This window comes from Galeopterus variegatus, unplaced genomic scaffold, assembly GCF_000696425.1.
Source record: "Galeopterus variegatus unplaced genomic scaffold, G_variegatus-3.0.2 Scaffold2446, whole genome shotgun sequence".
Classification (NCBI taxonomy): Eukaryota; Metazoa; Chordata; class Mammalia; order Dermoptera; family Cynocephalidae; genus Galeopterus; species Galeopterus variegatus.
Genome location: NW_007728557.1, coordinates 169,337 through 182,939, shown reverse-complemented (window position 1 = coordinate 182,939; position 13,603 = coordinate 169,337). Strand labels below are relative to the sequence as shown.

The 13,603-nt window shown below is 38.8% G+C and overlaps 1 protein-coding gene across 2 annotated transcripts in view; it reads left to right on the top strand.

Annotated features, from left to right (window-relative positions):
• Nucleotides 1-13,603, top strand: part of PPP1R12B (protein phosphatase 1, regulatory subunit 12B) — a 168,253-nt gene that overhangs the window by 82,516 nt on the left and 72,134 nt on the right. The window contains exon 18 of one of the 2 annotated variants that reach the window (XM_008581731.1): nt 1,465-1,547. The exons of the other annotated variant lie outside the window; for it this stretch is intronic. Coding sequence (XP_008579953.1) covers nt 1,465-1,485 — 21 coding nt within the window. The 3' untranslated portion in view covers nt 1,486-1,547. Of the gene's footprint in view, nt 1-1,464; nt 1,548-13,603 lie in introns of those variants that run through there. 2 annotated transcript variants of the gene reach the window in all.

The window sequence follows — 13,603 nt, the reverse complement described above, 5'->3', positions numbered from 1 at the left end:
CCAAATCAAGATGTAGAACTTTTCCATCTTTTTAAAAAGTTCCCTCAAGCCCCTTTCCAGTCAGTTTCCTGTCCCAAGAGGCCACCACTCTTCTGATTTCTATCACCATAGATTAGTATTGCCTGTTCTTGAACTTCATATGTAAGGAATCATCCAGTAATAATATTTCATTTTAAATGTAGCAAGGAAACTCAAGTGGTTTTTATACCTTATGCCTCCAGTCAGGGTTAGAGCTAAAATAATTCCAAATATGTATGGGTCTTTCCCCTCCTCTTCTTAAATACTTCAAAAGAAGATTCTTTAATCTCTCACCCATATATCAGTAACAACAGCATGGATAAGAAGACCTATATTGTTTAACCTAAATCTCTGCTGATGTCATTGAAATTCATTTCCTCTTTTATATACCTAGAAAAATGTAACCACCATTTTATGCACAGATAAGATTTATGGCCAGGAATGGCCCTGATGTTTCCTATCAATAGAATATGTTACAAAGAGACTAGTCATGCATTGCTACGTTGGTGACACTGAGAAAGGAGGAACATGCTTAGTAGTCTGGAGACCTTGCTTATGCCCAACATAGTGCCTGGTTTTAGTAAAGACCCATCCCCATTGATATATCCATGAACCAGTGAAACTGACAATAAATATATAATTTGACATCTTATCACTTCCTTGACAGATATGTTTAAGACAATTCTGTTTCATTATACACATTAGGTATGTGACAGATAGTCTTCAGAAATCTTAATATATCTTTTGACTTGCTAAGTGGAAGAGAAACTGAATCTGAATCTCAATTTGAGGAAGAAGCATATTCCAATCATACATGAAAACGCTTTTATATTCAGGAGTGTGTTTAATGTTTTCTTTACTATAGTAGTAACTACATAGAATGTTTGCTGTGGAAGGAACATGACAGACACACCACAGAAGGTGATGGCCATTTGGGCTGTTTCCATCTTTATTTTCCCGCATCTTTGGCCTGCCTTCCTTTTGCTTAACATTGAGTTTTATGTACTGCATTCTTGTTTCCTCCATTTACTCCTCTATAGCGGATTGTTTCCCGAGCCAATCCTGTTGTATAATTGAATTTATCACTAGAGGGCACAAGTGGTCAACAGATAAGATGTTGGTGAACGAGTGGAATGATGCCCTAAAGAAGCTGAGCAGTAGACAAATTGCTTGTGTTTTAAAGGAATTGTAGAACCCGATTCAATGCAGTAACTGTGTGCTTGCCTCCCAATTTAGAGATAACTTGGGTTAGAACCTCATTTCACAGTTAATAAAACTGAGCCCCAAAGAGGTTAAGAATTATTTGGGGACACGAAATCTCTGCTAGATGAGCACCCTGTATCCTGCATTGGGGAGCCTTTTTATTTGACTGCAGTGAAGCGGACCTGAAATTAAGGCTTATATCCTTTTCCATTCCCTATTCATCCATTTGGTTTTTTTACTCAGCAGGTTACATGTTCGAATTGACTTGCTAGTAGCATCTCACCTCCTTGAGTGAAGGAACGTCTTCTTGAAGGACAACTTAAAAGCCTACTCAGAGTATCAAGATTCAGTGGGTAGAGCGTCAGCATTCTTCTGCTATCCTTGACATAGGTGGGTAGTTTTGTCTGTCAGGAAGTAAGAATTTCCCTGCTTCTATTTTTTCCCCCTAGAATCCCAGTTGCTTTGGGGCAAATCAGGTGGCACTTAATCTGAACATTGAAACCTACCTTCAAAAGTTAGCAATGTAGTTGTCCCAGTCCGGAATGGAACCAGTAGATCCGGATTACTAATCATCTCTCAGAATTCATTGGTAGGGCCGGCCCGGTGGCGCACTGTGCTAGTGCGCTGCTTGGGAAGCGCGGTGGCGCTCCCGCCGAGGGTTCGGATCCCACATACAGACTGGTTCCCGCTCACTGGCTGAGCGAGGCGCGGGGGCAGCACCGAGGGTTGCGATCCCGTTGCCGGTCCTGGTCCGGTACGGGGCGACACTGAGGGTTGCGATCCGTTGCCAGACACGAAAAAAGACAAAAAAAAAAAAAAAGAATTCATTGGTAAAGGAGATATCAATCAGGAATTATTAATTCATGGATATAAAGGTACCTGCCTGGGGCCGGCCCATGGCTCACTCGGGAGAGTGCGGTGCTGATAACACCAAGGCCATGGGTTTGGATCCTATGTAGGGATGGCCAGGTGGCTCACTGGCTGAGCGTGGTGCTGACAACACCAAGCCAAGGGTTGAAATCCCCTTACCGGTCATCTTTTTTTAAAAAATAAAAAAATAAAAAAAATAAAGGTACCTGCCTTAGATAACTTGTGGTATGCTAGTAGAGAGATCTGTTGGTAAAGTGTTCTAAAAAGGATAAGCAATTAAATGTAAGGTTTTCAAACTAAATAAAAGAGAGAACACAATTGAAAGTTGCTGGCAAAGCTTGGTTTTGAACTTTAACAGAAAATAAATGCCCTAGAAATGTCTCTAATACCAAAAGCCACTAAATGCATTTTCTATTTTGTCCTGCCTTCCCTTTTACAAGAATCTTCCCATTTATTCATTCAACAAGTGCTTTTAAGTGCTTACAATGGTCATGCACTTTTCTAGATTCTGGGGATACAACAGTGAATAAAAAGCCCCACTCTTGTGGAGTTTACATTCTAGTGAGAGAGACAGACAATAAATAAGATAAATGTGTAAAGTAAATAATATGTTAAAGGTGACAAATGCTATGGAGAAATCATATAAGTAAGGGAAGAAAGAATCAGAAGAGCCAATGTGGATAGAAGGCTGATGTTATAAGTAGGGTATTCAGGATAGGCCTCACTGAGAAAGCATCATTTGAGTCTAGACTTAAAAGAAGGTAGGAAGCCATGTGGATATATGGGGGTAGAGTGTTACAGGCAGAGGAACAGCAGTTGCAAAGACCCTGGGGCAGGGTGTGCCCTACATGCTTGTGGACAGGTAAAAAAAAAAATGTGGCTAGAACAGAATGAGCAAGAGGGCCAGATAGCATACCTAGTTCGTACGTGTTATCAGTTACTGTAAGAACTTTGGCTTTTGATCTGAGTATGTGGGTAGCCATTACAGAGTTTTGAGCAGAGAGTGACATAATTATACTTACGTTTTAAAGGGTCACTCTGCCTCCTATTTTGAAGAATATGCTCTGAGGACATTGGTGCAAGCAGGGACATCAGTTAAGAGGCTATTATAGTAATCCAGGGAAAAACTGATAGTGGTTTGGACCAGGGTGATAGCAGGCAGTAAAGATGCTGAGAAGTTGTCATATTCAAGATATATTTTGAAGTTAGAACCAACGAGATTTGCTGTTGGCTTGGATATAGGGTGAGAAAACAGAGAGGGTAATAGTTGACACCACGGCTTTTAGCTAAGGCAACTGCAAGGGTGTAGTTTTCATTAACTGAGATGGAAAATACTATGGGAAGAATAGATTTAGTGGTGGAAGAGCAGGAATTAATTTTACAAGCATTGAATTTAGTAGGTCTGATTGACGTATTTCCACGTGGAAATGTCAAGAGGACAGTTGGATGTAGGAATCTGGAGTTCAGGTGAGAGGTCCAGGCTGGATATATAAACTTGAATGTCAGTAAACATATAGATTGTATTTAAAACCATGAGATTGGATGCAATTACCAAGAGAATGAATGTAGACTGAGAAGAGGACCAAAGACAGAGCCCTGGGGTACCCCAAAGTTCAAAGTGAATAGAAGGGGAAGAACCAGCAAAGGAGAAGAGGAACCCTAGCACTTGACTCTAAGAATATGAATGCAGTTTCCTCCTTTTCCAAAACAAAATCAAATAAAACACACAGAACAATAGGTAGTTTTGTTATTGTTTGTTTTACCACTTTTTCTCAACTTACGTAGGGATATTACCCATGTAATCTGCTTGGTCAATTTATAATAAAAGGGCCATGCAGTGGTGTAGGAGAGGTTGAGATCCCATAGCATCCTGACTTCTTTTGAAACAGAAATGCTACCTCTCTGCAGACCTATTCTAGAGGCTTTTGAAATCCAGGGATGTCATAAGAATGTTTTTGTTACATGAGAGGGATTCTGTTGATTAACCACAGCTGCAAATGTTCTGTTAAGGTGACTTACCTCTCGATCCCCTTTGCTTTGCCTGATTTTCCTCAGTTCTAGTACATCTTTGAATAACTAGCACTTCCATTTTAGTTAAAGAGAAGCTTTCTTTGAAAAAAGAAAGGCATTTTTATATCTAGGTGCTATTGTATACTAAAATCTGATTTACCTCTGTGATGGCTATAACGGCAATTATAGATTGAAATTTATAGCCAAAAGAGACTTTAAAGGCCATCCAGTTAACCTTCTCATTTTAAAGATAACAACTGAGCCCCAGAGAGATTAAGTAGCTTGCCAGGATCACATAATTGTATTCGTAGTCCACTACTATTGAGCTACCTTCAGTTGAAACTTTATACCTGTTATATGTCATATACTGTTATGATAAGCAATATAGCATAGCATTTAAGAGTGCAGACCCAGGAGCTAGAATCCCTGGTTTAAACCCCAGCCTGAGCACATAACTACTTTGGATAAATTATTTAACCTCTCTATGCCTCAGTTTCCTCATCTGTAAAGTGGGGATAATGATAGTATCTACTTCTTAGAGGTGTGAAATGACAATGAGCTAATACATTTAAATAATTGGAGGTGATTGAGATTCATTTAAATTATTTTCTAAATCTATCGGTTTTTTTCTCAGATTCGATTACTTTTATTTATTTATTTATTAGTCTATAGGTTTTTAAGTCTGGATGAGAGTAAGGCTTTTGGAATATTTTCATTGGCTTTAGGACCTTGTGATTTTGAAGTTATTTATTAATTTATCCTTAAACTATGGATTATTTGGAGAGTCAGAGATGTAGTCCAGAGTCCTCCATAGCTTCAACATATGTTGTGACATGTACCTGAGGAATTTTGAGGAATATGTTTTAAAAGAGATTGTTGAAGTAAGGGAAATAAACTAGTGGAAAGGTAAGGAGCAAGGACTAAGTGTTTCAACAGTTCTTGTTTCATAGATCTTTACTATTTTTCTTTTACCTCCATTCTTTGCTCAGAACCCTTTGAGCACCTCATCAAATCAAGTCCCTACAAATTTTTCTTTCAATCAAGCAGGCTTTCATTTTTATGTCTAAATTACCCCTCCCATTTATGCTTCTCTTCCAGTGTTTCCAACAGTTCTTGTTTCATAGATTCTTTACTGTTTTTCTCTTACCTTCATTCTTTGAGTAAATAACAGCCCCTATTTCTCTAATTATTTGCAACTTTGCTTCTGGCTATTTTCTGGATCTTTTCTCTCAAGCAGTATTTTTTAATCTTGTTACTTAATTTTACGAAGCCTCTTTATCTGCTGGAGAGTATTCAGCACTTTTCTGTCTGCTCTCTAACACTGGGCAATATCTTTGCCAATCTCCTTTTAGGTAAAATCCTAGCTCTGTTTTGCTTTCTCCTGTCTCTGGGGCCTGATTGCCTAATATGGTAAGGTATTTCCCAGACAAGACTGCACTGTTGAGATAGAACAACAGTTTGCCTAAGTATAAAGACATGGTAGGTGAGCTATCAGATAGAGTTAGTTATTTATGTAGTAATGTTTTTTGCAGTATAGCATGTAACAACCATAATCTTTTTTTTTTTTTTTTGAGCAAGCCTCTATTGAAAAGGAAAAGGTAGGTAGCTTGTTCCCAGAATGAGAGGAGTTTGAGAAATCTGAGAGATTTGTTAACATGATAATGTTCATAAGGATATAAAAAATATGGATAGATATAATAAGCAATGGCTGTCATAAGCAGTCCTGTTGTCGCCAGCCTCTGGGAGTTGGCAGGTATTCCACTTGTAGAAAAGCAAGCTATGCTGGATTTGTACAGTTGATGACAATGGGCAGTTCCAGGGAAGGAGATGGAGACTGAGAAAAGGCAGCTAGTGAACTCTGTGTGTGGAAAGCTGCCTGTTACTCAGGGTGCACTGAAGAATCCTCTCTAGGGGTTCATTCTGCATTGGCCTGGAAGGATCTTTCCTGTCACTGTACATTTGCTCTTGCTCTAACAACTGTAATTTCTTAAAATATTGCAGATGCTGTGATTTTTCTCTATATGGGTCATGCCTTGCTCTAGCCTAAGTTGTATAAACCATCTTAAGAACAAAATTTCTTTTGGCATCTTCCTTTTATAGACTATTAATTTTAGGTCGTGCCGTTGCCAAGGAAATCTCAGTAATCAAAACTCACATGTATTCCTTTGAGACCCTGTAATTTTTGGACCCAATGTCCCGTTACATCAGTGGATTCTGCTTTAACCAGAAATCTTTTTTAAGATAGAATAAGTTGACCTTCAAGGCAACTATAACATCTCATTCAAACATCTTCACTCAAACATCTTATCCAAGGATGTGGAAGGTTTATCCACCTACTAAGGATAATATAGTTAACCTCTTGACCTTTTATTTTCTTCTGATTTGCTTCTGCCTCCACCTGCCTTCAAGATATTAGTTTTAGTGACCTGTGAATTTATGTCATTTTGTTGGAATGACAATGGGATGAGCTTGAAGCTCTGCTGAGAAGTTTTTTTTTTTTTTTTTCATGATTATAAAAAGTAATGCATTTCATTAAAGAAAATTTATGAAGTATAGAAAAGTATAAAGCAGTGGCTCTCAAAAGCAGCAGGAGCATTTTTAAAGGAGGTTGTAAAAATTCATGGGGGTGCTTTCAGGGGACAAAGTGAGGATGTTCTATGTGCAATTAGTGGAAGGGGCTAGAGATGTTAAATATCCTAAGGTGTACCCTATCAAACAGTTGTCCTGAAGCTTGCTTCACTTCTGACTATATCCTTGGACAGTCATAGATGAAAACCTATCTGTTATCTGAGTCGAAAAACAAACTGTATTTTATGTATAAATTCAGTTGCAGAGGGGGCAGTTCTAAAAATTCAACTACCACGCAAGGTGAGGAGAAACTGTACTTAGTTTTACTCATCCCTGACAGCAATGCAACTTGTATAAAGGTGACATTACACAACATACTCTATAGGTCTGCATTTGACCTCTAGAATCTGTGATGATTTTATGATGTGTCCAAACCTCTGACTACTTCATTGTGCCTTCTAGTGTTACAGGCCCAAGAATTAACACATTAATATATATATTTCATTATAAATTGCTTTGCTTTTATTTCTTCATATGATGTTATTATTTTTTATGATTTTAGGTAAGTTTTATATCAGTGAATTTCATTTCAGGATAGTAAAGTTGGGGGGTGTTAAAAACATTTGTTATGAAAAGGGGGTTGTTCCTGATATAAAAAATAAGAAGAAATTGTCCATAACCATACTATTCAGAAAAAATCATTGTTAACATTCTGGTGAATTTCCCGCTGGTGTTTTTCCAAAGTTTTTCTTTTTTTAAAAACATGCTAAGGACCAACTAATGACATTCTTGAGTAAAAGATCATTTTCAACTTGAGCATTCCTGGGACCCCATCATTACTGTGATGACAATTTCATAAGGTTGTCTTCAAAGCACTTGGGTTCAACTCTTTTATCAAAGTAGTCAGTCCTGTGATGGCTTTGATCACAGACAGCCTCCTGGAATAATTGTTCCCTTTCCAGTTGAAGTCTAAGGGTTACCTTGGTTACAAAAGCATTCATTTCTTCTGTTGATAGCATGGCTGGAGAGCCTTAACCATGGCTTAAGCTTAACTAATGTTAGAGTTCTAGCCCCACGATTGAGGTAGAAAGCTTAGTGTGGGATTCGAAGCCCTTTTTCAGCAAATGGAGTGTTTATGTATTTGCCACAGCAGGAATGTTGTGCTTGAGGCACTAACAGATGTTGCCTTTAAAAGTGTTATTTTGGTAGGACCTCAAAGGTAGGAGATAGATGGAGTGAAAATGTAAAGATCAATGCTTACAACCTACAAGTTTTAATTTTTCTTCATACCATCTCAGTTTTCCATCAAGCAAGTTCAAGAATCAGATAGCAGGCATTTAGTGACATGAACCTCTTCATAAAGAAACCATAGTTTTGTATCCAAATATGGTACTTTAAGGTACATAAGTGTTCACTTAGGTGTGCTGTAACAGCGTGTGGGCTTTTAAAAATTCATAATGTTTTTTATGATTTAAAAAAAATTTTTTATGCTTTCTTTCAACCTGAGCGCTTATGCCTTAAACTATGCCAGTGTTATTGGTGCTGAGGGGAAAGGGACATTTTATAAACACACTGATAAATTAATAGTTCACACTAAAATACTTATTATGGTCTTCGAGCTTATAGCTCTTGTTTTTTCAGGTGATAGAAGCATTTTAAGAGGAAAATAACACGTTTAGATATTATATCACCAAGTAAAATATCTGATACTTTTTTTTTTTTTTAAAGATGACCGGTAAGGGGATCTTAATCCTTGACTTGGTGTTGTCAGCACCACGCTCTCCCAAGTGAGCTAACCGGCCATCCCTGTATAGGGATCCGAACCCTTGGCCTTGGTGTTATCAGCATCACACTCTCCCAAGTGAGCCACGGGCTGGCCCTAAATATCTGGTACTTCAAGATGGCATTTTACTTAGGATTTTGGGGTGCTTCAAAAGCAGTATGCCAAACTGATGAGTCATGGGGCTGTCTGTGGTGACTAAATATTAAGTTTCTCATTTCTCCAAGTGTCCAGTTTAGCTACTTGCTGGCTCTTGTGAAGTGTCAACACTGCTTTTTTGAGGCCTACGGAGAGGGCACTTGTTTGTACCTATTCTCCAGCAGTATGTGTTGCGGGAAGGACAATGGCAACAGGGCCAGCTTAGAGGAGTCTGGGGTGGCTGAGAGGATGCATGGACTGGTAGAGATAGTATTTGCTTTGTGCCAGAAGACCTAGGTTCAAAGGTGGTTCCATCTCTTATTAGCTGTGTGGTCACGAAAAAGTAATTTAACCTCTCTGAACTCCAAAAGTTCTTTAATGTATAAAAATGAGATTAACTTCTCTAAACTCTGAAAGTTTTTTAACCTGTAAAATGGGATTGTTATCCCTATTTTGTAGGCTTCATATAAGAAAGAGCAATAATAATGTATTTAAAGTGATCGGCACAGGGCCAAGCTTTAGTAAGTTTTTAATAAATGAAAATGACTAGTATGATGGTACTTTACCAACCCTTTTTGCCCCCCTATCTTTAAGCTTTCACACATATTATTCCCATTCCCTAGAATTTTCTTTCTCTTGCTTTACTGCCTCTCCCACTCCCTTTTTAAACACATATTTATGTTTTAAGTTAGGCTCCACCTCCTCTGAGAAGCCTTCCTTTGACCTCTCCCTAGACCAGGTTAGATTTCTCTCAGGATGTTAAATTTATCTTTAATACACAGTGATAATTATGCCATGTTGTTTTTGCCAATTAAACCAAACTCCTTAAAGGTAGGGTTTGTTTCTTGTTCCTTATTTTGCTTCCAGCATCTAGCAGGATACTTAGTTTTTAGGTATGTTTTCTATGAATGTTTGGAGACCAATTTAATTAATGATACTCATGTTTCTGATTGTAATGACTGTGTGGATAATATGCCACTAATGAGATTGGGAATTCAGAAGGAAGAATATGTTTGGGGATGAGGATAATCATTTTGTTTTTGTCATGCTGACTTTGAGGTACCTATCAGGCATAGGTAACTAAATGTCCAATAGGCAATTAGATACCATGAGCCCGAAATATGGGGATGTTCCAGGGCTAGAGATAAAGATTTGGAAGGCATCAACCTGCTGATCTTTTTAAGCTATGAAAAAGATTATATTTTCTAAAGTTAACTTATTGAGCTGTGATTCTCAACTCTTCTTCTTCCCCAGTATTCTGAGGGATATGAATCACTCACATGAGTAACTGTGGCTCAGTGTCACAGTGATTCTGAAGCAGGGGCAGGCAGAAGGAGCACGTTCCTGAGGGGAGGCCTATCAGAATGGTTGTGGGGTGCTAAGGAGGGCTGCTGCTGTGAAAAAGTAGGCAGTTTAGAACAGAGCCTTGGGCATGCCAGTGTTTAAGGGGGGATAGGCAGAGGAGGACAGAAATAATGAAAGAGATCTGTAAGGAAAAGGTCAGAGAAGAAGGAAAAGAGCCAGGAAAGAATAGTGTTCCTCCAAACAAGGGAGTGAAAAGTTTCAAAGACTTTATGTGACAACAACTTAACTTCATATAGTTTAAGCAAAAAGGTAACTGGGATATCTGCATATTGATCCTGGCCTGGCTTCAGGCATAGCTAAATCTAGGAAGCTGAAACTTTGTCATCAGTCTTCACGTAGATTGCAGAGAAAAAAAGACCTTCGCTATCCTAGTTCCTATGTATCTGATTGACCTTGCTTGGGTCAGTGAACTTCCCTGAACCAATTTTTGTAGACAGAGATTAGATGAGACTGAATTAAGAGGCAGAAGAGGTATAGTGGTTAAGAGCCTGAACTCTGGAACCAAGTTGAGTTCAGATGTCTGCTCGGCTGCTTACTGTGTAACCCTGGGCAAATTATATACTCTTCCTTAGTTTCCTCAACTCTGAAGTGGGAGAATTTTGCAGGGGTCTGGCCTGTACAGGGATTGAACCCTGGACCTTGGCATTATCAGCATCGTGCTGTAACCAACTGAGCTAAAATAGGAGAATTAATAGTACCTATCACATAGGTCATTCTTTAAATGGAATAATATGTATAAAGTTGACAGAACAGTGTCTGGCACATAGTAACTGCTCAATAAACATTAGCCACCATGGTGATGATAATGACAGTGGCAATGATAATGATGAAGAAGCAGCAGCAACAGCTACCACTTGTTGTGGGGGTAGGATTAATTAAAAGAAGGTCAGCTACATGGAATAGGTTCCCCACAGGAAATAGGGATTCTGTTACCAAAAGAAGAAAAAGGGATAAAGTACTGGAAAGACAAAATGTAGCTACCAACCGTCCTCTGTAATCACATCCAGTAGTCTGAGAACTGGAGAGCATCCCGTGGATTTGGCAGCATGGAGACGCTGCTGACTTGTGACAGCCGTTCAGTGGAGTGGGGCTGGGAGCACCAAGGAAATGGTGTCTTCTCTTTGTGACTCATCTGCATGCAGTGATTTTGGTTGATTCTCTGAGGGTTAATAATAGCCTTTGGTTAGTAGCCACTTGCTTTGTGGGAAGAGCTACAAGATAGTTTGCTGTGTAAAATAATAATAATAATAATCTTCACAAAGGCTTAAAGAGTTCAAACAGATCTAATCATCACATTATTTGGCCCATAGTGGTAACTGACTGATTCCATGCTCTACTCTGAATTGCTTCCCCCAGCAATCCTTATTCCACGTTTCTGCTTTCTCTTCTTGTTGTGAATGGATGGTAGATTAACATTCTTATATTTTTCTGCAAGCATATCTTAAAGGAATGAAAAGCAATTATATTCCGCCTCAGGAGCATTTCCTAACAATTATGAAAGGAGTTGTTGGATTAGTTAGTGATGTGTGATTGTCATTCTTTGTCAGGTTCTCATTACTGGGTTAATGTTACATAGAACTATGTTTTTTCTCTGAGCAAGCTTCTGCCTTTTCTGTGTCTAGCTTACTTGTTTACAATGCTTTCAGAGAGAATGCTTTCAAAGAGAAAGCCAAATTCAGAATTGACAAAGTTCTGCTAAGCCACCCCAAGATTATTTTCTCTAAAGAAGTTTTTACAGAGTGCAGTTGTGGGAAATAGCCCTTAGAGTTTCTGAGTTAATCTAGAATGGTTTCCAAAAAGAAAAGTATTAGGGCCGGCCCCGTGACTCACTTGGGAGAGTGTGGCGCTGGTAGCGCCGAGGCCACGGGTTCGGATCCTATATAGGGATGGCCGGTGCGCTCAGTGGCTGAGCGTGGTGCGGACCACACCGTGCCGAGGGTTATGAACCCCTTACCGGTCAGAAAAAAAAAAAAAAAAAAATTAGAAGAATCATTACAGGAACCTTTTCCTTCTAGCTTCTCTTTCTCCTCAATTATATCATCACCCCAGAAAAATATCACAAATAAAACAAAACTGTATAACAGATAAGTATCAGGAAAAAGGAACTGAGAGTTCTAGCTTTCAACTTTTTTTTTTTTTAACTATTAGTAACAATACTTTTTTTTTTTTGTCCTTTTTGAGACCGGCCACACCGCGCTCAGCCAGTGAGCGCTGTGAGCGCACCAGTCATCCCACAGCGGGAGTGCTGCTGCGCTCCCAGCGCCACACTCTCCCGAGTGCGCCACGGGCTCGGCCCAGTAACAATACTTTATTGTAAAAAAAAAAAAAAAAAAAAATTTTTTTTTTTGGCAGCTGGCCAGTATGGGGAACCAGGCGTTGGTGTTACAAGGATGGACTCTAGCCAACTGAGCTAACTGGTCAGTCACTTTATTGTAATTTTAAACTTATTTTTATATATTATTGGATAAAGCAAATAAATATATATTAAATATATTATATAGTAAAGCAAATAAAAATAAAATAGGAATCTAGATTTTCAGCTTAACTAGCTTTCTACTTCACTATTAAAAAAGCACAGTGTAGTATATACCAGAGTTGATATATGAATAAGCAGTTCCACATATCCATTTAGGTTAGTTCCTTAAAGAAAGTTTCTTCCAGAATTTACTTCTTGAAAATTTTGTGTGTGTGTGTGTGTTTTTTAAAGATGACTGGTAAGGAGATCTTAACCCTTGGCTTGGTGTGGTCAGCACCGCGCTCAGCCAGTGAGCGAACCGGCCATCCCTATATAGGATCCGAACCCGTGGCCTTGGTGTTGTCAGCACTGCACTCTCCCGAGTGAGCCACAGGCTGGCCCTGTATGTGTGTTTTTACTGTAACCTACAACTGAGCTTCAAAGAATAAATTTGATTTCGATAGTAATGATTATTACAAAACTATTTCAAAATAGACAGTTAACAAACATGACAGAAAGTATGCAACCTCACTAGGATTTAAAACTAAATTAAAATTACAATGAAGTATGGTTTTTTCCTTCAATCATATAGGCAAAAACTTTGAAAAATAATGCCCAATGTAGGTGTGAATATAATGAAATTGGCCTTTTCATATTTTACTGTTGAGAACACAAATTAATAATTCCTTTTGGGGAAGCAAATTGCCAAACTATCAAAAGTCCCAAATTGATTCAGAATTTCCACTTATGGAAATCTATCTCTAGGAGATAGTCCTAAATATTTTTATTAATTTTTATAAATACATTTATTAGATGCACAACAGTGTGAATGAATGCACTTAATGCCATTGAACTGTATACTTCAAAATAATAAAAATGGTAGGGCCGGCCCGGTGGCGCACTGCTACAGTGCGCCGCTTGGGAGCGCGGCAGCACTCCCGCCGAGGGTTCGGATCCCACATACAGACCGGTTCCCGCTCACTGGCTGAGCGAGGTGTGGGCGCAACACCGAGGGTTGCGATCCCGTTGCCGGTCCCGGTCCAGTACGGGCGCGACACTGGGGGTTGCGATCCGTTGCCGGACACGAAAAAAAAAAAAAAATAATAATAATAAAAATGGTAAATGTTATATTTTATCACAATGAAAAGATGCATTTGTTAGAAAACCTAGGTGACCTTTGGTTTGGTGATAACCTA